Source organism: Seriola dumerili, unplaced genomic scaffold, assembly GCF_002260705.1.
Source record: "Seriola dumerili isolate Sdu_G_001 unplaced genomic scaffold, Sdu_1.0 BDQW01000036.1, whole genome shotgun sequence".
Classification (NCBI taxonomy): domain Eukaryota; kingdom Metazoa; phylum Chordata; class Actinopteri; order Carangiformes; family Carangidae; genus Seriola; species Seriola dumerili.
In genome coordinates, this window is record NW_019174291.1 from 87645 (window position 1) to 110420 (window position 22776).

A 22776-nucleotide genomic window follows, 5' to 3' on the forward strand; every position below is an offset into this window, starting at 1 on the left:
TATAATAATGTAAAGACAATTACTTAAATTAATTTACTTACTATGTAAATTATCAAATGACATGACATGATATAGCTTATCAGGATAATTTGAATAGCCTAATATACAGTATGTACAATAGTATATAGGTATTGTCTGATGTTCATTAGATTTCACCAGGAGCCAAGAGAGTATTTTTGGTTCATTACCATATGGCATTTGTGCATTGCTTTATAAATTAGATAAGCAAGTGAAAGAGTCAAGTTAGATATTATCATTATTTTATATGGGCTATACATTTATTATAAGATGCCTTTTAGTGTTGTCAGAAATATTTCCCTTATATGCTGGTGAAGAATTACAAATGGTATGCTTGAGAAGTTGATTGACAATATATGAAAATGATTAGAATCAGAATCTCAGAATCAGAATCTGCTTTATTGGTCAAGTATGTAGATAGATAGATAGATAGATAGATAGATAGATAGATAGATAGATAGATAGATAGATAGATAGATAGATAGATAGATACTTTATTAATCCCCCAGGGACAATTCATGTGACACATACAAGGAATATGTCTCCGGTTTACAATGCTACTTGGTACATAAATATAAATATAAATATAAATATAAATATATATACAGTTAAAAACAAGACAAGAGTATTGGATGGGTCAGACAGTGCAAAGTGACAAAGTGCATAGTGCATTAGTAGTATTGGTATCATCGTAATTTAGGCCGTATTACGGTTCATATTTGGCGTGTTTCATCGTTACTGAATTAAGCAGCAATCTCTAACAAACAAATATGGAAAATGGCGCTTACGAAGAGCACTGAACGCAGCACCAGAGTCTTCAGCAGCCCATGTCACATGACAGAGGTGATGGTTACTTCGCTGCCGGTGATGTGACAAGGCAAACCCGTCGCTGCTAGCACTGGTTAGCAAGTTGTTGGCTTTCGCATTCCCTCGTCCCTCCTCAGAATCAGAGCAACAACACGAAAATGGATAATAGTGGGAAAGAAAAAGAAGCAACGGCTCTAATGACTGAGGCCGAAAAGAAAGTAAAGTCATCGCAGTCGTTTTTCGGAGCGCTGTTTGGGTGAGTATGTCGGCTAACTACTGTTGAGCTAATATTGCCAAGCTAAGGCCAACTAAGCGGAAGGTGGTTAGCTGTCAAAAACAGCAAAAACAAAAACAACAACAACAAGTCTAACTCCGCTGCAACATTGGGCTTCACTGTATCTAACGTCAAGTTGTTGTGACCAGTGTTATGTAAGTGTGGCCAGCGGTGAAGTTGAGCAACATACGCAGCATTATCTTCCCTCGGATCACTGCAGAACGCATATCTGAAAATAACTGAAATAAACCTGCATGCCGCAGTAACCGGACCTCAGTGTCAGCTGCTGCAACGTCTGTTTGAGGGTGGCTTCATTATGTCAGGAGTGGATGAGCCTATAATAAAAGAGAAATTGTGTACCATTTAATTTTGGGTATTGGCTGAAGTGTTACAGCTGTAGCGCCACCACCTGGAAAAATTTAGCAAGGCCACTCGGTCGTGAGGTGCAAATCATATGTCAATCACAATTGTTTACATTAACAGAGTAAACGGATTTGTGAGTTGCATCCCCACCCACCAGCCCAGCATGGATATAACAATGAAAAAAAATATTCAAGGTGGTTTTTATTTAACTCTTACGTGTTCCTGCTCAGAGGCTGCTTATGTGTTGTGTATGTATGCAACAGCCACATGGTTATGAAACGCAGAAGGAGTTGGTGGTAAAGCTTGAAGTCGCAAGTGTACATGTAACTGGTTCTGGATAATATGATAACATTGTCATGATATTAATAATAATTTGTCATAATGTTGCATCACATAATTGCAACTGGGAGTTGAAATTAGACAACGTTTTGAACTTATTTGACTGTCTTTATCTTAGTGAACAGTTAATGTCTCTGTCAGTGAAGTGGCATGCCCCCAAATATCCATATATTATTCATATCTATGACTAAAAATCATTATTGCATTGTTAAATTAAACATGTGTGCTGTTACAGAGGTTCCTCCAAGCTGGAAGAGGCGTGTGACATGTATGTGAGGGCAGCCAACATGTACAAAATGGCCAAAAATTGGTGTGGTAAGATGATTACACTTGTTCATTCAAACGGTAATGATGATTGCCCTTTCCTTGTTTATGTCTGGAAAGACTTTCAATCCTCTAACATGTAACATTTTTATTTTCAGCTGCAGGAAATGCATTCTCCCAAGCTGCTCGCCTTCACCTGCAGATGCAGAGCAAACACGATGCAGCCACTAACTTCATAGATGCTGGAAACGCCTTCAAAAAAGCAGATCCACAAGGTAATCATTACTCATCACCACCCTTGAGATATATAACCACTGAGGTTCACTTGTAATGCCCATTAAAACTGCTTTACCAATTCAAGTGGACCATGTTCATAAAGCTGATGTCAAATAATGTCATTGAGATGTTCCAGACAAAGAGCTTTAACAGCATTATTTATGACTTTTCCCACAGTGCAGTTAACAAATGGGGATGTGGGCTAATGAATGCTTTGCCCTGGTGAAAAGTATAAATAAATAATGACTTCAAGACCAGTGGTCACCATCCTTTAGACACATTTAGGAACAGGAACATTGTTTAATTGGACCTTTAAACTTGCAGCTCTCACTACTGGTTGCCTTTCTTTTATTGATTTTATTGTATTGCAGTCATGGGATCTGAAAATATGTAGTTGTCTAAGTATTTTGGTTTTTTTTTCCAACAGAGGCCATAAACTGCCTAAACCGAGCTATTGAGATTTACACCGACATGGTGAGTCTATAAACGGGGGGGATTCTTCTTAGTTTCTTTAAATGACAGAATTTGACAACATTTAGCATCTGATATTTTTTATGTATCATGTATTGCTTCCTGTTGATCTTTTTCCCCTGGTTTTTTTTTTTTTTTTTGGATTTAGGGGCGCTTCACCATCGCAGCCAAACATCATATCACCATTGCTGAAATATATGAGACAGAGCTGGTGGACATCGACAAGGTCAGATTAAATAACTGTTTATTGTTAATTATTTTACCTTTTAATCTGCTTCCAGTTAAACTGCTGATCAGTTGTTTGAAACCGTCAAATAATCTCTTGTTAAATGCTAATATGTCCAAATTTGTCCAACTTCCATTGCAGGCCATTGCTCATTATGAACAAGCAGCAGATTATTACAAAGGGGAAGAATCCACCAGGTGACTATTTTGAATGTGTAATGTTTCCTCTTAGGGTGTGATGTTTTATAGGTTGATGTATATATTTTTTCTTTTCATTTAGTTCTCATTTGTTTTCATTTTACATCTTTGTTTTATAACCGTGCAGTTGCATTGCTTGACTTGGTTTTTGCCCCTTGATTTCTGTGAACATGTGTCAACTGAGAAGCTTCTTGATTTTCCTTTTTAGTTCAGCGAACAAGTGCCTTCTGAAAGTAGCAACCTACGCAGCTCAGCTGGAGCAGTACCAAAAAGCTATTGAGATCTATGAACAAGTGAGATCATGCTCACCAGCAGCCTTCATCTCACCATGTTATCAGTCTTTCCAGGGGCTGCAGTAACAAAACTCACCTGAATTGTACTTTGTGATTTTTAGGTCGGAACGCACGCAATGGACAGTACGCTCCTGAAATACAGTGCCAAGGATCACTTCTTCAAGGCAGCACTCTGTCACTTCTGTGTAGACATGCTGAACGCAAAAGTAAGCCGTAGCACTGAACTTGTTTCCACGTGCAACAATTGTAACATGAGCCACTGCTCTAATATTCATTCTCTTGTCACCCAGCTTGCTGTGCAGAAGTACGAAGAAATGTTTCCAGCCTTTTCAGACTCGAGAGAATGCAAACTGATGAAGGTAGGCTTTGGTGGTGTTTTGGCTCTAAAATCCTTCAACAAAAACACAGAATAATCCTCTAGGTATAGAGAGATGAGGCTGATGGATATAAACCTTCCAACTGACTGACTGCTGCTTTCTCTTTCTTTCCACTCTGGTCTCTTTTGTTGTTTGCATTAAACATTGTTGATGACAGGTGCTTGAACTTGCTAAAATCTACATGCCCCTCAGTAACTTAATGTAAGCACCAATCAGCTTAGTACAGTTAAGGCCTTCCCTCAACAGTCCTGTTTGGAGTAAGAAAGTCATGCTGGTGTTTAAACTGTAGGAGTAAAAATTATTTTTATAATGATTACAGGCATATAGACTTTGTGTTGTAGCCTGTTGTTTTGCCACCTCATTATCTGCATTTTCTGTAACCCTCAGGATGTATTTTTGACTACAGCATTGTTGTAAAAAAATGTTTTTATCTAAACAGAAACTTCTAGATGCCTATGAAGAACAGAATGTGGAAGCCTACACTGATTCGGTGAGTAGACAGTTTTCTTTCAGCAGAATAAAGGCATGTAGCCAAGGTTTTTAATTGAGGCTGTTTGAAGTTTCTGCATCAGTAATTTTAAACATCCTAGGCTGACATCAGTTTTTGTACAGTGTTTCTGGGTCAATATGCTTTAGTGCCAACATGATTACCTGTGAGTGAAGTGTTGGGATACCAGCAAAAATGACTAATTGCCTAATTGACTAGAGTCTTTAGATACAATGAACTTCAGCTATAAATCATGTGAATCAGAATGTGTCAGTGTGAACCTCCTTCTATCTTAAAGATTAATAATTATTTCTCGACACTGAACTGATGAAGTCAGTAAGCAGGAGCGCATACAATAAAAAAAACAAACAAAAAAAACAGATTGTTTTGTGTTTTTCTACTGGGGAATAGAAACCAGAACACAAATGCCAAACCATACACCCCAACCTTGTTGGTGTGGTGCTTTCTAACATAATATTCACTGCTCATGTCTCAGGTGAAGGAATACGACACCATTTCACGGTTGGACCAGTGGCTCACCACCATGCTTCTCCGCATCAAGAAAACCATACAGGATGATGAGAGTGACCTCCGCTGACTTCCCCCCGTGTTTGTCCTCAAGTCCTTTACAACAGACTTGCATCCTTTGTTTTGCCTTGAGCCTGTCACTTTCATTCTAGCAGCAATCTTAACTCTTTGACCATTAGACCCTGATATTCCTTCACAAATACTGTGTTTCCTTCCTACCATCTGCAGTATTTTCTTCTTGCCTTTTTAATATTCTCAACTCAATGCTCCAAAAATTATGGTCTTTATAGGTAACACTATTTTCCTGAGTGCATACTGCGCACAGTATGTTGTTGTATATTATTATGATACAGGTATTGGCACAATTTTAAGATTTTCATAATTGGGCTGCAATACCAAATACTCATACCAGCAGAGTTGCGTAATAAAGGCTTTATTTTTATTTTCATTATTATAAAATGGATGAGAGGTTGCCAACTTACTAACACTTCGATCTACAAAATATATTTTCCAGAATGTGCTTTAGACTGAACTGAACGGACCAAAATGCCAGTATTGACTAAAGCAGTCACATTGGCTTTTGGTACTTTGAGTGCTCAAGTATACTGTAGGTCATATCAGGGCATCTCTAATTAAACAGCACTTCATCTCAGCTGTGGAGCTCCTCCAAGCAGAGAGGCCAAGAGTTTCGGAAGTTACTCCATGGCAAATACCCCCTCTGCCTTATACTGCAAAGTTCTCAGGACTTGAACAGCTAAGATTTGATGAAAAAAATAAATTGAAAAATCATTGCTTTTATCAAGCGTTATAAATTGATTAGCTAATTTGTTTTTGTCACTTCCGTTTAAAGTGCTTTTATTCCACAAAAGAAGGAGAAAAAAAGCTCATCACTTTTGTGAACATTTGCATGGTTTGGTACCGATGAGAGAACCAGAACAGCTGATTTCCACTATATAGGGATTATTTCTCAAGTGTTTTTTTTTTTTTTTTTTTTAAATTGTCTCATTTGTTTGTTTGTTGTCATAACTAAACAGGCTGAAAAAAAACATTTTTTCAGGCCTGCACAAGATGCAATACAATGAAGAAAAAGGAGCTTTACTGATCTGAACACTGTGCTCATGTATCCTGGTGATTTTTGTCAATAGACAATTGGTCTTAAATACTTTGTATATTAGTGATGTTTCCTGTTAAACGTTTGAATAAACCTGTCTTAGTACATCATCCTGGGCGTGGCCTACATCTGCCTGCTCTGATCACCTGATCACCTGATCTCATGTACAGACCTGCACCTGCATGTGTTCACAACGCTGCCCAAGTTACTTCAAAGGACATAACGGGGGTTGAAAAACTATGCAGGTGTGTGTACCTGTTCACCTGTCAGTTGGACCGGAAGACTCCTGGATACTCATTTGTTTCTCTGTCGCTTCAGCGCTCCGTCGACGTGCGTTCGCCTTGGGTTCAGTAAGTATTTTATACAACTTGAATATTAAATTGTCATCTTTGTGACCGACTTGATCTTTTTTTAACTCCAGGTTAAAGGTCTCACCTGTTGCACAGGTGTCTCTCTAACTCGGTTTGTTTGTGTGTTAAATCAGCACGTTTATCGAATTTTAATCGAATCCTACTTCAATTAATCAATAAAAAAACGTATCATACATTTAAAGGGGGTGTTATATGAGGTATCCGTATGCATGTCATGATTCCGTATTCAGAGACCTCAGGTGTGTTCATTTATTGTGGCGCGGTTTAATCAGTGAGGTCCCTCAGGACTCTTCTCCTTTGTTATTTGCACAGACTTTTTGCCGCTAATTAAACACTAGAGAGAAGGGTGTGTTCAAGTGCCTCCCAGTAGAGAGCACATCACCTGCGGAAAATTGTTAAGATTTGTTTTTTGTTTTATTTTTTCTTTAAACGAAACAACAGAGCTACATTATATCTGTAAGTGTACATATTAGTGCTGAATGCAGATCATTTTTAATCATACAAAGTGTTGGGGGTTTCAGCATATTTATGCTCTACTATTCCACTGAATGTCGCAAACAATGCCACATTGAAATGACGATTTCTTGTTCGTAGGACATATAACTCCATTATAATGTCCCTGTTGAAGAGCCTCATTTTTTCTCAGCATTAAGAAATGTACTAATTGTCAGTGAGAGTAAAATCAGCCAAGCCATAATTTACTTAAATATCTTAATGCGTGTATTATACCAAAACGACTACCAGTATGACCAATTTGGTGGACAAGTATTCTTTCAGTAAAATGTGCTTCCATTATGTCAGCTCTTTAAGTGGAGTTTAGCAAAATAAAAAAACAAATTCACAATTTGGGTTAAATGCTGTCACTGTTTCAAGTCTATTCAAGCCTATAAAGTTTGTGATGTGTGTATTTCTGTAAAGGTGTTTTTTTTCTGTTGGCAGGTACAACCAGTGTTTCACCTGCTGACAGAGTCTGTGTAACCTGAAGACTAACACACCTGGTCCCAGGACCATCTCCCCTGAAATATGATCCATTTATAGGAACCACACACCTCACAACTTGGTTTACTTACCTCAAGCCAATGAGACGCATTCACTCCTTCAGTGCTATGGTTCTCCTTGTCACTTTATTTCTGATTTTATACTCAGCCCTACACCTAGAGACGACTTACAGTCGCAAGGCTGGACCAGAGGACCCCCTGAGGCATCTTAGCCTCCAGGTGCAAGACAGCGATGTGAAAACACAATCCTCCAAGCTGGAAAGTTTCACCAGTCCTCACCCTGTTGTCCCCAACGTGTCTGTTTCTGAAAGCTTCAGACAGACCATCCCTCAAAATCTAGCGTACTGGAACCGTCTGCTGTACTTGTCCCTGAAGAGTCTGGACCAGGGGAAAGACCCTCTCAGACATGACTCCCATTGGTCTCGCTGCAGGGAGACAAATCAAGAGCTTCTGCAAACCAATGTGCACGACTTCATGGCCTACCCTGCCTTATTCAAGGACTTTGTGCAGGGCATGAACTGCAGGTCGTCTCCAGTCCTGATCAATCAACCTAACAAGTGCATCTCCAGCGAAGGGGAGGGGGCCAACCAGACCTTCCTGCTGTTCGCCATCAAATCAGCTCCAGGGAACTTTGAGCGGAGACAGGCGGTGCGGGAGACCTGGGGCCGAGAGGGGGTGTATCACAGAGGACTGAGGGTGCGCAGAGTATTCCTCCTGGGTAACTCCCCGCTGGATGACCCTGACCTCGGCCCACTGCTGTCATTTGAAGCAAAACATTTTGGGGACCTCTTGCAGTGGGATTTCCAAGAATCCCTTTTGAACCTGACGCTTAAAATGAACATGTTCCTTCAGTGGACACTGAAACACTGTTCCCATGTCTCCTTCGTCTTCAGTGGGGATGATGACGTATTTGTCAACACGCCGGTATTGCTCAGCTACCTGCTGTCTCTGAAGGGCTCTAAAGCATCTCAGTTGTATGTTGGACATGTCATAAGCACAGCAAGTCCACTCAGAGACCCCAACATCAAATACTACATCCCTCTGAGCTTCTATGACGGCCCGTATCCTGCTTATGCAGGTGGAGGCGGCTTTCTTATCTCTGGAGTCTTGCTGCAACCCCTATATTCAGTTTCTCGTGTCATTCCTTTCTTCCCCATTGATGATGTCTACACTGGGATGTGCACTAAGGCTCTGGGAGTTTCTCCTGAGGCGCATGCAGGCTTTCAGACCTTTGACATCAAGGAGCAGGATCGTGAGAATCTGTGTGTACATAAAGAGCTTATCCTGATTCATCAGCGCTCGCCACCGCAGATGAAGAAGTTGTGGAAGGGCATTCACAGCCCCTTGTTGACTTGTTGAACTGGACTGGTGAGCAAAAGATGTAGCGATCAAAGAGTAAATATGGACTATACAGACATATTGAAGCTACGGCGTTATTTGTTTCTTTCATTGTCCTGTATCAAGATAATGTAGCAGAAGGAATTGTTGAGTGTTTTACATCATCTATTGTTGACATATTGTAGCATGAAAAAATGCAGAGCAATTGTGTTAAGAAATTTGCAGCTGTGACATTTTCAAGATTCAAGAGGTTTGGGTGTCATAGGAAGACATTTTCAAACTTAAAATGTTATGGACACGTTTTACAACATTTTTGGTGGGCCAGTAGTCAAGATGTTGTACTGTCAAGTTCAACACTGTTTAGTTGTGTCAATAACCTGATTTCCACCTTCCTACTGAGTTTAAATAAAAAAAAAAAAAAAAAAAAAAAGATCAAGAAAATTGAAAGTTCCTCAGTTTATTTTTCACAAAACACCAAACATGTAACATGGGTTAGGTGGGTGTACAGTTCTGGGAGTTAGTGTAGTGTGTAACAGCTTTAGAGCATACAAACCCATCTAATATTTGGCTGTATATGCAAAAACCATTAAAACAGGTAAGCTCTTTAATATGTTAAAGTGAAATCAGTCATCTCAATGATACACAAGGAAACCAGTTAAATACCATAATCACTGAAGAAGAGAGCTACAGGAGAAGGAAGATAGACAACGGAGGTAAATTTCCAGTTTATTGCTTGATTTGGTTATTTTATATGCATAATGCATTCATACTGCACCAGCTGTTTTTTTTTTTTTTTGCTGTATATAACCATAGTGTGAAACAAAAGTGTGATTTAGCATTTATAGAAGAGCTGCGCTAGTGACAGTAAATCTGTTAACTTAAGGCACCAAACCAAGAGGCATGAAGTTAAGTATTTTTGAAAGCACAATCATTCTCCCTTGCGCAGAAAGAATTGACACGTCATATCAAAACTACATCTTTATGTATAGTAAAAGGTGTGCAACAGTTTATCCCAATCTCAATCCTGACTCACTCCCATATTTGTTCACCAAATCACAACTCATTCCATCCTGTGAATGTAATTTATTTGTCATACAGGTCCAGCGGGTAGTGCTCTTTGTACTGCTGCACGTGCCTCCACAGGGATTCTCTCTGCTTGTCCAGGTTGGGCGTCATCTCCTGGTACACATCTGTGAACAGCAAATCGGGATTGGGCTTCAGGCGCCTCTCGGCCCTCTCGAATGCCTCCATCACCGTCTTGCGGGACTGCTTCCTCCAGCTCCTCTCGTCATCTTCGCTCCACCAGCCGCGGGTCGTCATGTAATGTCTCAGCCTGGAGATGGGATGGTCCTGTTTGTCCCAGTAGTTCACCTCGTCCACTGAGCGGTAAGCTGAGCTGTCGTCACTGGTGCTGTGGTGGCCGATTCTGAAGAATGAACAGAATTATTTTTCTTCAGTTGACTTTTCATAACATTTTATGGCTCAGTACATTTTCTACAACCATTGATAAATTTTCATTTTTCCTGTTCAAAAGAAATTTAAAAATTCAGATATTTCAAATCCTGTCCTCTCACTGGCTCCTCTACTTCAGAAACTTCAACTTCTTACAATTACTTCTTACAAGTATGTGCTTTTAATAAATGCAATACCATTTAGAGAGGCAAATCTAACAGATGTGTTATTTCAGTATAATTCACCGATTCACTCTTACTCAACCAGTCATGTAATCTTTTTCTTCCTAAACATCTCAGTAGCAGAGGTCAATTTTCAGTACGATGTACAGGTCCTAACTTATGGAACTCCTATTTTATTATCTATAATATAATTATCTGATAAACATTTTGTTCTTTGTCAATGTATGTACTTCCTGGTAGGTCCTGGTCCATAGGTGAGGTTGTTTTTCTGTATTTGGTCACATGGGGTTGGGTGTGAAATTGATAAAAGATTGACATGCTTGTTTCTGTGAACATGTTTTTCCTCATGTTGTTATCTCATGATTTGAAAATTTAAAAACTAAATCAAAAATTAAATCAAAAATTAAAATTATTGTCTACATGGTTATGATTCTTCTAATGAATCGCTCTTTATCAGTTTGTGTACTTACTGACGGGACAATATCTGCTGCACTGCTTTTGATCCTTTTCTTTTCACTATCATGAGTCAGATGTCACAGGACTGCAGCGTTAAATCAGTGCAGTACTCATGACTTTACCTACAGCAGTGCCAGTTCACATAATATGTAATCCGGAAAGAAACTGCAGGTGCAAGATGTTGTGGTTGATTTGTTCACATGGCAGTTTAACCACAACGAATTGTATGCTACATTCAAGCTACCAAACCACCTCCTCTAGCTTTACTTTTGTTAACTGCTGTAGCTGTTTGCTCAGCTGATAAAAGCTGTACAAAGGTCTGTCCAAACAGTGATCATCTAATTCAAACACATACTGTAGCTTGTAAATGATTAATATATTGAGTAGTGCCAAATGTTTTTGTTTCAGCGAACTGCCTGATAGTGTATTCATTTATAACAGGCATTAGACCTCTAGGAGGAAGTCACAGTTGGTTCTGTTGAAAATGACATGATGGTCATTCTGTGTATAGTTACCAAAACATGAGAAAGATAAAAACCAAACCTAAATAACTGTGATGTAATAATAATGTAATTTCTGTAATACTGTACAGCTCGGTTTTATTTTTGGAAATTCTGCATCAGACTACAAAGGTTTGTCAGTTTGATGCAAAAATCTAACATTTGTAATAACTACAGTAATGACCCGAACCTCATGATCAATCAGTTAGGATGATGAGCTTTATGCCTAAAAGTTACTTTATGTGTCTTCTGTCTGTAAAAGCTGTTTGGTCACAAACCACTCAACCAACCTGTAGGTCATAGCCTCAATGAGGAAGGGCTGGTTCTCAGCCACAGCTCTGCGGCGAGCTTCCTTTGTAGCGTTGTACACAGCAAACACATCGTTGCCATCGACGCGGATGGACAGCATACCGTAACCCGGACCTCGAGCAGCTGTTCAATTTGAGAAAGAATGAAAGGTGTGTTCACAAATAAAAAGCTGCAAATCCCAATTTTGAATATACAGAAAACCACACCAAGGCTTCTTACCAATGCCATCTCCCCTGTACTGCTCGTTGGTGGGGGTAGAGATGGCGTAGCCGTTGTTTCGACAGAAGAATATCAGTGGGCACTCGAGGGTGGCAGAGAAGTTGAAGCCAGCATGTGCGTCCCCTTCACTGGCTGCTCCCTCTCCGAAATAACAGATTACAGCACGGTTCATGTTTTCTCTCTTGACTGCATATGCAGCTCCAGCCGCTGAAACAGACACATCCAGCATGAGTATATATTTAAAGGCGTATGCATGTCCTTACAGACTGGATGTGTACAGCTCACCTTGAGGAATCTGAGTGGCCAGAGGAGAGGAGATGGTGACAAAGTTCAGGTCTCTGGAGCCGTAGTGGACAGGCATCTGCCGACCCTTGCCAAGGTCATCAGCGTTGGCATAACACTGAGCCATGAACAGATCCAGAGGAAAACCACGGTACATCAACACTCCTGGGGGGCCGCATAGGAATTATAACATCATTACTCACAAGACAAGATAACCTGGGCAACTGATGGTCATTTTACTCAGTGAGCATGAAGGGGCTGTATGAGGGGTGATTCAAATGACTGGAAGATAGGCATTAGTGAAGATGGTTTATGGACAGTGAAAAAGCAGTTAGTTATTAAGAGTGCAAAGGGCGAGAGAGCAGTGAGACATTTAGAAGGGTGTAAAGTGGCAGGAGGGCAAAAGGTGAGACAGGGTCAATAAAATGAGGGATGAAAACGTGATGACTGACAATCTGTTTTTAAAATGTACCTGTTTAAAGGCTTTTAACGTTTTGTTTTTATTTGATGTAAAGCATGCTGGATTGTATTATATGTATACAAGTTTGTATTTTCACTAATCTTTCAAGAGTACTGCGTTGCAATTTTGTTTTGCAGATTTGTTATCTGACTGTTCTATGTCTTCATGTATTCTATGTGTTTATTCTTTATTGTAAAGAACGTCTGATGCTGTTTTTACAAAATGTGATCTACTCATAAAGACTGACTTAGCTTAGCTACTGATTTTTCTGAATGACTGAACTGAATGACTGATGCAGCTTGACATCGGTGTGTTGTAGACATGTCATGTGATTCACCGACTGAATGAAGCTTTGTTCGCCTCAAACATCATCGGTCACCAGATATGCACCAGCACACCTGTTTAGAATAAACTGCCTGATAAGCTTGGATCAGAGCTAAAATCACTACACAGTCTGTTTGTAAAAGAGCTAAGCTACTGATCATTATAACTATCACAAAAATGTAGAGAAGGAGAAATAAAAGTTAATGTAAGCAAATTTCTTTGATCACTATAAAAAATAATGTTTTATGAACGTGAAAAAGTAACTTTATATCTAAAAAGGAACTAAGTCGAGTAAAATGATCTAAAACAACGTGTTGCTTGATCCTTACCAGCTTCTCTATATTGACCAAAGACCATGTCACTTGGGTCAAGAGCAGCAGCACTACCAATATGTGTCCCCTCCTCACCATAGTTGGTCATGTAGAAGGAGATCCGACCCTATAACAAGAACAAATTCACCCTCTTTTACTGTGTTCTTCCTGTTCCGTGGTTAAACAAGGAAATGCAAGAGGAAAAATGTACCTGTCTCTGAGACTCATAAAGAATGCGGTCCATTGTGTTCAGCAGAGTCATCTTCTGGTAAAAGTTCAAAACAGTCTCTTTGGAGAGCTAAGCGGGGAAGAAACACACAAAACAACCCATTAATAACCTAGATATTACACTGCCACTTTTAATAACCAGAGCCGAAAGCAGGCTGACTGTACCTGAGGGTCTTGAGAGGGGTTGATGATATTTCCTTGCCTGTCCATCACCCGGTACACTGGGATGCCAGAGATGACATTGGGCTGGATGAACTCGAGCTGATCCACAAACTCAGCTGAGGCTCCAGGGAACTGTGGCTTTTCCAGCGATGAGTCAAAGGGCTGCTGCCGGTGCACAGCCTGAAAGGTTGAATACAAGCATTATTTATTAACATCACTGTGGCTGTTGCAAAGGCCCTCTCTAAAACTGACACCACAAAAGAGGATTCATCTTTCTCTTAATAAGAAGATCCAAACATAAAACTATGCTCCTGCTGTTGCATGTCATTTTACGAAAGACGGTTTAGCTGGAATATGTTCACATTTCCTGTTTTAAAATTTTGCCGCAGCAGATGAGATTATTGTCTTTTGTGACTTAATTATTATCCTAATTCCATGCCAACTCTGTATATTCAAGAATGTACAGAACCACATCTTTACTGTTCTGTACTAACACTAAATGATCCAAGGTGTGGTCTAGTGATATAAAAACACTACCAACTTTTCAATCCTCACAGTCAGCTCAAATAATTCTCAACTTCCAACCATTAATTTATTAATTTTTTGATCCTGGTGCTGACACATTTGCCATTTTTCTTGCTCCTTTACCAACCATTGCAACACACTCAATGACTGAGCAATGTATGTATACATACTGGCATTTATTTGAATACAGTGTAGAAGTGGTATACAGGGTTTATTTTAGTACTCAAATTATTTATAATTTGTCAAAATGTTTATTATTGATAAATTTGCCTGGATGAAAGTGGAAATATCCTGAATTATCACAGTGACACTACACTTATGACTCAAAATATTTGTGTGAACATAAAATGCAATTGTACAATGACACAATTTATTTTGAAACCATAAAACATAATTACATTGCAACATGGAAAGTTTAATTTTGATGGCATATGGAAAAGAAACGCCACATTGGCAGTACACATGGAGACACAGGTAACACCGGAAATATCTGACACAGCAATATCTAGCAATAAACAAGTTTTAATGTTTGTTTCTCCACACATCCCGTTGTTTAAGTTGAACTCCTCACGCCCCTTTCTTCGACCAATAGGAACGTAGCTAGCGAGCATTAGCCAGCTAGCAACCTAAGCTTTAGAGTCACAACAACAAACAAACACAAGGTCAAGCTGCTAAATACACTTCTAAACATATATATGTGTGTTCACAAACATGTAACAACTTCAGTTTGACTTCACAAGTTGAAGAATCTGTGTAAAATTAGCGTAAAGTCTTTTCCTGCAAGGTTGTCAGCTAAGCTAGCTATCCCACAACGCATCGCGGTGACTGAAGCTCCGGCACGAAGTTCGTTTCTGATTCGTCAGCTAAGAAAAAAGTGAAAGGAAACTACCGATGGAAAAAAAAAGGTTTCATCAATCTAAAGCTAAGTTTTAAGGAGTATTTGGCTTCTCTGGGATAAGTTAGCCCAGATTTGAAATGTCTAAGCACAGTGGTTTTTGATTTGGACCTGATCCGATGAGGTCTGCATGTGAAAATAGCAGTGAAACCGCGCTCTCTGGCTATATTGAATTAAACTTAAATTAAAATTAAACTTAAGATCGGATTTCAAACAGCGTTAAAGCTTTGACTACAATGTCTAACACCTTCTCACAACTGTTGCAGGTGCAGAAAATGGACACTCAGCTGATCAGTACAATAACATCAAGTTTCCCTTAACTGACGAATCGGAAGCGAGCTTCAGCGCCTTCCATCAGCGAGAGCGACCTTTCATGATATGTAGCTAACATTAGCTACTAGCAGAAGAACAGCAGCTCACGATGTTGCACATTTGAACTTACAGTGACTCTGAAGGCTCTGTGTTGAAGCAGCCTTGATGCCTTCAGTCCTGCCGATTGACGAACAGCGTGGAAACACACTCCATACATTTTGTTCATGCTGCTCACAGCCGCCATCTGCACAGTCTACTGTCGCTATTCAACCGCTCTGCCAGCTGGTTTGTCAGAAATGCTAAAATATAGTAAATAGTTACGAGTTGCGCGACAGGACGAGCTGACAACAACCGTTTTATCGCCTTTCAGCTTTGAGCACTTCTGTTTCCATCCACAACACACTCAGCAGGTCAAATGATCAGTATGCATTAGTTCCGGTCAAACCTTCACAATAAAATCTAAGTGACACAGGGTTAGACAGGGTTTAAAATGAAGTGGAATATTTTATAAGTTAGGCATCACTGAGCGTCACTATTGGATACGTAATTCAATTTCTCCTGGTATCAACATATTTTTCAATGTTTTTCTAAAGCATGTTTGCTATGCAATGTGGGTAATGTTTTCCCCACTATAAAGCCTATAAGTTCAAGTAGGCAGGTTATTAGGTACACCTAGCTAAATCTAATGCAGCATTAATACAACAGCCCTGCAATAAATCCTATCTTAATGAAGAAAATCATGTTCAATTTTTATTGAAATTGTGGTGCTGATGAAATATATACAAAGAGATGTTTCTGTTAGCCTATCCTCACTGATATGAATAATATGATATAAACACAGACAGCAGCCTCCAAAAGGAAAGTACATTATATCTTCATGAAGAAGGTTTTACATCTGTTTATTGTGCCTTTACAGTCTTTGCTCTTAATTTGGTGACAAAGCAGATCACTTCTGGTACAATGATACTTGACAAAGAATAAATCAAGGAAGCAGTTGGTACCTGTCAAACACGTTTTCCTTGCACCTGAGAACCTGTTCCACATTTTTTTATAACTTACAAAGGCACACATTCATGCAGTGACCTTTTTGACTATTTCAAACTGAAACCAAGGTTATAAACCCATCTTGTGATAATACTGAAGAGGTCCAAATGTTTTTTTCTTAATTGTGTGATACTTTACAGTTTTCACTTTCCTAATAATGTTGCTCTAATTATGTACAGGCTGAAATAAGTCTGTGTTTCTTGACCAGTTAGTTTCTTGACTAAGTGCATAAGTGTAAAAAATAATTAATCAAAAACATGAAACATGAAAAGAAGATAAATAGTTCAAACAATCATAATAAATACCATCTGTTACGAAACAGCTATAAGATAAAAGTGAGTTTTAAGATAAGAAATGAATTTCAGTCCCAGAACAACAGAGCATTTTGAGTTCTGTCATGAAACACAGGACTACTTTGACTGTGATTGGCCTAAGCATGCAGGATTATGTGGTTGTTGTTATTGTGAGGAACCTCACAAATGGACCTAAACCTTCCCTCACGCCTGTTAAAGTAATGACTTGTTTTGTGGGTGATCAGCATCGCCTTTCTTAAGGAAAAATTAAAAAGACTTTGGGCAACAAACTCAAGATTGTGAATTAGGTTGGTGTCAAGTTAGGGCAGAAGTTATTTTCTTCAGATGCCAAAGGAGACACACCACTAAGCATTTCTGAGTTGATAGAAGCTCCACAGGAAAATTCAGCTATAATTATGTCAAGAGAAGAGGAGCTACAGTGAATGGCAAAGTACATTCACAACAGCAACAACAAAAAAAGCACAATTTACTGAAGCTCCAGCATGAAATTTGTTCCTGATTCACCAGCTAGAAAAAAGGTGAAAGGAAACTAATATTACTGAGTGACCGATAGAAAAAAGGTTTCACCAATCTAAAGCTAAGTTTTAAAGAGTCTTTGGCTACTCTGGGATAAGTTAGCCCAGATTTGAAAAGTCTAAGCACAGTGGTTTTTGATTTGGACCTGATCCAATGAGGTCTGCATGTGATGTTCTCGCTTTATTGAATAAAATAAAGTTTGCATAAATTTAAGGTCGAGTTTCAAACAGTTTTAAAGCTTTTTACATTTCCAGAGAACATCACTGGGCTTGACTCTGAAATACAGTGTTCAGTGTATTTGTTTACATCTGAAACTGTCTGCCAAGAGTGCCCGGGTCATGTTTCCTTAACAGAGCCAGAGTCATTACTTTAATAGGAGGTTTGTTGGCAAATAGTTTGCATGCACATATGAGACGGTCTGTCTGTTCTGGCAGTTCCTGTTAGGTTGTTGGGTTGTCGTTCCTTCTTAGAAATAAAGTGTTTTCTTTTAGTGTTTTACAGTTTTTTTTAGGTAAGGATAAGTTGCACATTGGACATTTTGTTTTACTCCATGCTCTCCTTAATATTTGACCTGCTCACCTGTCAGCATTGTCTGCAAGTAGAGTGATGGACTGAAGGGAGTGTAGACTGGACAGGTAGGTCAGGTGCAGCAGCAGGCTGGTTCTCTGAGGATTTCAGTTTAACAGGGGGTTTGCGTGGCTGCTGTTCTTGACCTCGTCTCCACACATCTGTCCGTATGACTTACAAAATGTTTCCATGTTATGCTTGTTTTTGCACAGTATGTACAATGATAATGTATTTCTCTACAAGGAGAACATGAATTAAAGTGGGTATAATGTCACAGTGGTTGGTTGGATAAATTACTTATATAATAACAATAACAATAACAATAACAATAACAATAACAATAATAATAATAATAATGATGATGATATTTCAGGCGCAGGTAGCATCTTATATTCTAACCTTCATGTTGTAAAGGTGTTCATGTTGTGGAGTTCTCCATGCGTCCAAACACTTACAGTTATCTCTGGAAAATAATAAACATGTTCATTTCGTTTCTTAGTTCCCGATTGCTGCAACTTCGTCAGTTTATTTTGAAAGTATGTACCAGAAGTGGTGGTCATGTCTGCTTTGATACACTTTTTACGATTTTATTTAGCGTTGCAGTTCCCTGCTCTCATAAAACACTAATGACACTAACAGCACAAAACTACATTCTGTTACATCCTCATCGATGCAGGAAACCCGTAGTCGCAAGCTACAATAATACGGCGTTGGCATCTTAAATAAATAAAACGCTAGTTTTTGCTAGTCTCTTCGTTTCAGATGGTGTCAGTGTATTTTGAAAGTACTTAGCGGAAGTGGTAGTATGCTTTCATGTCTGTATTTACGCTGCTTTTACTACTTTATTATTGCAGTTCCCTGCTGTGACCACAAGAGGGCAGTGAGCCGTTTACTCTGTATGAAGGTGATCTGTTTATGATATGACCTCTGATAAGTAACGCCTTCATTGTTGAGAAGAAAAGAGAATGTAAAATCATGAGTGTTTGATGAAGGCAGAGAACTGAAACACTAAATAGTGTGTCATTGTAGACATGACCACCACTACTTTCAAAATACCGTGACCAAGTTAAAACTACCACGTTATTTGCTCTCATGAGGTCACAGATAGACACTATGACTCCGCATTTTTCCAGTGGAACCAGTACATTAAAACGATTAGTAAAATTATTTAGAGTAATATGCAGTTATCAACGATACCTCCTCGCTCTTATGTCATCAGTAAGAGTCCTTCAGCGGCAAAACAGATGACATCATCCACCCTCGACAGACTACTTTTCCTCCATGGTGGCGGCGTGATGGAGGTGTGCGGTTCTTCAAGTGTTACCCTGAGAGAGTTTGGCTGTGAGCAGAGCTTACTGTCTCGACCTGACGGCTCAGCGTCCTTCATCCAAGGTAACGACACTTGGAAACACGGAGTCAGCTGTAAGAAGCAGCTACTCGGTCTTATGTAGGATTACCTGCAGTTCACCGTAGCGCTCCGCTTCTTCAGCCCCTATTTAGAAAACATGAACGCTGCTTGAAACCCTCTCACAAATCTATGAAAACAACAACGAGCACTACAGACCAAAAACCACCATACTTAGACTTGTCAAATCTAGACCAGATTATTCCAGAGAAGACTCTTTACAACACACTGTCAGATTTAAGATATAACATATAATCTGATTGGGAAAACACAAAACGGGAGATTTCATTACCTACTTTTTTTCACATCTAGATCAGGTCCAGATCAAATCCCACGACGCTTAGATTGTGATATATTGAGCCTGTGAGACCGGGCTTTAGGTTCACATCACAATATCTTTTGCTGTTGAGCTGCCAAGCATAAATGGTTTGTTTTTACAACTAGGTCGACTGTCTTCAAAGGTGGTCTCCAAGTAATGATACCTAAAGTCTCCGCTTTGGTGGGTGTAAACAAGGTGAAGACCAATACATGCAGCTGTGATGTAACATTACCATCTTCCAAACACCCATCAGTGCACAATGAACTTAAATAAGACCTTGACTTTAAATGATGACATGGTAAGATTTAACTCCCCTTCTTACAAAAACACGAGGCCTTAGCATTTGTTAATAAATTCTTAAAACCTAGTTTGTTTCCACGGTGACAAGCCTATAATTTATTCGACATATTATCTCTGAAAGCAGAGTGAAGAATGACTGTGATTGGGGAAGATGCCATTTTGTAGATGTCTATCTGTTTTGAACTGGTGTTGCATTATTGATCATTCTAGTTGATTTCTCATTGCTTCAGTGATTTGATGTTACTCCTGAGCAACAGCTGATCCCCCCCCCCGGATCAGTAATGTATTTTCTGCTGAATAATGTCCTCTTTTGTTTCTATCTGAAGGAGACACAAGTGTGTTGGCTGGAGTGTATGGACCAGCGGAGGTTAAGGTCAGCAAGGAGATCTATGACAGGGCGACCCTGGAGGTGTTGATACAGCCCAAAGTGGGACTGCCAAGTAAGTTGTTGTCCAAGGAGGGGAAAAAAATCTTATGATACAGCTTCATTTAATTTTTTGTTTAACGCAGTTCCTGAGTGTTGCTAAATCTTCTTCTATGTCTGATAATTAATTCTTTAAAGTCATGCACACAGTGTAGGCAGGTTACTATAGTTACAATACAGTGTTGACATAAGAAGATATGTGATATACATGAGAAACTGTTATGCAGTTTGGAAATAAATGTTATATATAGGGGAAATGTAAAGCAAACTTCAGGCTAGTAGCTGTTCATTTTACAGCCTTGCTGCCATACCACCACACACCACAAGGTGGAGTAAGTGAGCCAGTAGGTTTTCTATCTACCTCAAGCATGTATTTACTTTCCAGGTGTCAGGGAGCGATCACAGGAGCAGTGTGTGCGAGAGACCTGCGAGGCATCTCTGCTCTTGTCACTTCATCCCCGCTCCTCCCTCACTCTCATTCTTCAGGTGTTGCACGACGATGGTTCAGTATCCTTCAGTGAAGTTCTCTGCTGCGTGGTGCGGTAAGGTTAATAACTTCCGGTCACTGAAATGGTCTCCTGACGGTGTTTCTTGGTGAGTGTTCTTCCTTAGCGCTTCCTCAGCTCTTGTCCTGCTTCCTGAATGCCGCCTGTATGGCTCTCATGGATGCAGGCCTGCCTATGAGTTGCCTGTTCTGCGGAGTGACCTGTGCCATCGACACAGACGGTCAGATCATCACAGACCCCACTGCAGCTCAGGAGAAGGTAAATCTGAGGCTCGGTGTTGTGTAAAAACAAAACCCCCAAAAAAACCAAAAAACACCACCAAGCATGAATATGAAATAAGCATGAATGTCTCTCTTGGTTTGAAGTAAAGAATAGATTGCTGTATTCATTGATGGTTTTCATTAGCGATGAAAAACTATCCTTCAGTACAAATATACACAATTACTCAACAAGGCATGTTACTGGAGGTTGTTTTGGAGTTCACTATACAACAAAATAATATATATAGTTTAAAAAACACTAAAAGAGCATATATAAGTACATAAGTATATTTTGTGTGTTTCATGGGCATGCAGTGTTTAAGGAGGATATTTATCCGTTAGATAAATGTAGAGTTAGTTGGAGTCTGTTGAGTCAGTTATTATTGTTATGTGAATTCTTATGCGTTATCTTGTGTTATTGTGATGATATGGTTGTGTTGTCAACGTATAAACTGTGTGGACCGCAGGACGAATAACTGCCGCTTTGCAAAAGCTCATGGAGATCATAATAAATAAACAAACAAACAAGCACCTTCATATTGACAAGCACAGGTGTTTGTTAAATTTCAGCTGAGAGGAACCAGTTCTCCCACATGTACCCTGGCTCAGATGACGGGCATGAGAAGAGCTGTGTATATTTTATTGGTTCATATCAGCAAAATCATCAGTTTCATCATTCAGGAATAAAAAAAAATAATAAAAAAAAGTAAGGCTTTGAGTTTGTAGAAAAATCACTAAAAGACCATGAATGTAGTATACACTTGAAAAGCCTTAAAACACTTTTAATACACACTAGCAGTCTGATGCGTTATAGTACATTCCAGACATTTAAACCCTTCTACAGGACACTCAGCTCCAGGTCCATATCCGCAGTGAAATGAGTTTCACCTCTGTGCCTCATATCTCGTACTTCGCGCTTGTAATAGGTAATTCTGCCTCCAAATCCACCCTCCCCCCTTTTAGCAAGAAAACTAAATGAGGAGTGGATTTCTCTGTCTAAACCCTCTACAGCTCTGCGGTTCAGGCCTGTTTTCTGGGAGATGGTGAGAATTGTACAGGTCCATCTGGGCACACCGAAAAACGGAGCTTAAATACATTATAGGAATTTAGCGTGTCCTTTCAGTCGAGTCAACGCTGTCAGAATCCTCACTGAATTTCTTGATTTATTTATTTATTTAGTCTGTTTCCACTCTCACCAGGAAAGTCGAGCTTTGATGACCTTTGCCATTGACAGCACGGAACGCAGAGTATTGATGTCGTCGACCAAAGGATCATTTTCAGTCCATGAGGTCAGCTTACAAATGAGTCATTTTTCCCAGAAGCACTGCGTCGTTGCCAAATTTAGTTTTTGTAATCATGTCTAACGTGTGATCTCCGGATTTGTACAGCTGTTGTGTATTACATCATATATCTGTCACTACTGTGAAGGCTCTGTCAGCGATTTCCTTCAGCACCGATGATGATGAGATGTTTTTCTGTCTCTACCTGTAGTGATATCACAGACCTTTCATATTTCTTTAATGTTTGTTTTTCTTCCTCTACAGCTGCAGCAGTGTATAGCAGTCAGTCAGAAAGCATCAGAGAAGATCTTCCAGTTCTACAGGGACTCTGTCAGGCGGCGATACTCCAAAACCCTCTGATGAAGAAGCAGCAGCTTTCTTTTTTTCTAGTCTTTTTTTTTTTTTTTTTTAAATACTGATGTTGTAATAAAATATTCAACGACCACTTTGGGCTACCTTTGCTTCAGTTCAGCCGTAGTCAGAAGA

The 22776-nt window shown here is 39.5% G+C and overlaps 4 protein-coding genes across 4 annotated transcripts; 3 read left to right on the forward strand and 1 right to left on the reverse strand.

The window, feature by feature from the left end:
• Positions 1–847: 847 nt before the first annotated feature.
• Positions 848–6141, forward strand: napa (NSF attachment protein alpha). The gene is made up of 11 exons (XM_022738561.1): positions 848–1081; positions 2037–2116; positions 2224–2340; positions 2769–2815; positions 2961–3038; positions 3180–3235; positions 3444–3528; positions 3630–3734; positions 3819–3887; positions 4345–4395; positions 4889–6141. The coding sequence occupies exons 1-11, from the start codon at positions 984–986 to the stop codon at positions 4988–4990; spliced, it is 888 nt and encodes a 295-aa protein (XP_022594282.1). The 5' UTR covers positions 848–983; the 3' UTR covers positions 4991–6141.
• A 99-nt stretch (positions 6142–6240) lies between these two features.
• LOC111216912 (N-acetyllactosaminide beta-1,3-N-acetylglucosaminyltransferase 2-like) lies at positions 6241–9132 on the forward strand. The gene is made up of 2 exons (XM_022738560.1): positions 6241–6381; positions 7342–9132. Exon 2 carries the CDS (start codon positions 7482–7484, stop codon positions 8757–8759), a length of 1278 nt encoding a protein of 425 aa, XP_022594281.1. The 5' UTR covers positions 6241–6381; positions 7342–7481; the 3' UTR covers positions 8760–9132.
• A 47-nt stretch (positions 9133–9179) lies between these two features.
• On the reverse strand, positions 9180–15787 carry bckdha (branched chain keto acid dehydrogenase E1, alpha polypeptide). Its single transcript, XM_022738385.1, has 8 exons — positions 15486–15787; positions 13627–13803; positions 13445–13531; positions 13252–13360; positions 12142–12303; positions 11857–12063; positions 11619–11760; positions 9180–10164 (listed from the first exon to the last, which is right to left on the reverse strand). Exons 1-8 carry the CDS (start codon positions 15597–15599, stop codon positions 9822–9824), a joined length of 1341 nt encoding a protein of 446 aa, XP_022594106.1. The 5' UTR covers positions 15600–15787; the 3' UTR covers positions 9180–9821.
• A 3251-nt stretch (positions 15788–19038) lies between these two features.
• Positions 19039–22698, forward strand: exosc5 (exosome component 5). Its single transcript, XM_022738655.1, has 6 exons — positions 19039–19188; positions 20147–20260; positions 20630–20751; positions 20868–21008; positions 22210–22299; positions 22555–22698. The coding sequence occupies exons 1-6, from the start codon at positions 19041–19043 to the stop codon at positions 22648–22650; spliced, it is 711 nt and encodes a 236-aa protein (XP_022594376.1). The 5' UTR covers positions 19039–19040; the 3' UTR covers positions 22651–22698.
• The last annotated feature ends 78 nt before the right edge of the window (positions 22699–22776 follow it).

Excerpts from the sequence above, each read along its gene's own strand:
- napa (XM_022738561.1), top strand. The coding sequence starts at position 984 with ATGGATAATAGTGGGAAAGAAAAAGAAGCAACGGCTCTAATGACTGAG. Across the intron at positions 2,117-2,223 it reads AATGGCCAAAAATTGGTGTG|CTGCAGGAAATGCATTCTCC; the intron begins GTAAGATGATTA and ends TTTTATTTTCAG. Across the intron at positions 4,396-4,888 it reads TGGAAGCCTACACTGATTCG|GTGAAGGAATACGACACCAT; the intron begins GTGAGTAGACAG and ends CTCATGTCTCAG.
- LOC111216912 (XM_022738560.1), top strand. The coding sequence starts at position 7,482 with ATGAGACGCATTCACTCCTTCAGTGCTATGGTTCTCCTTGTCACTTTA.
- bckdha (XM_022738385.1), bottom strand. The coding sequence starts at position 15,599 with ATGGCGGCTGTGAGCAGCATGAACAAAATGTATGGAGTGTGTTTCCAC. Across the intron at positions 13,804-15,485 it reads ACAGAGCCTTCAGAGTCACT|GCTGTGCACCGGCAGCAGCC; the intron begins GTAAGTTCAAAT and ends TCAACCTTTCAG. Across the intron at positions 13,361-13,444 it reads TTTATGAGTCTCAGAGACAG|GGTCGGATCTCCTTCTACAT; the intron begins GTACATTTTTCC and ends TTCTTGTTATAG.
- exosc5 (XM_022738655.1), top strand. The coding sequence starts at position 19,041 with ATGACATCATCCACCCTCGACAGACTACTTTTCCTCCATGGTGGCGGC. Across the intron at positions 21,009-22,209 it reads CCACTGCAGCTCAGGAGAAG|GAAAGTCGAGCTTTGATGAC; the intron begins GTAAATCTGAGG and ends CACTCTCACCAG. Across the intron at positions 22,300-22,554 it reads GATCATTTTCAGTCCATGAG|CTGCAGCAGTGTATAGCAGT; the intron begins GTCAGCTTACAA and ends CTTCCTCTACAG.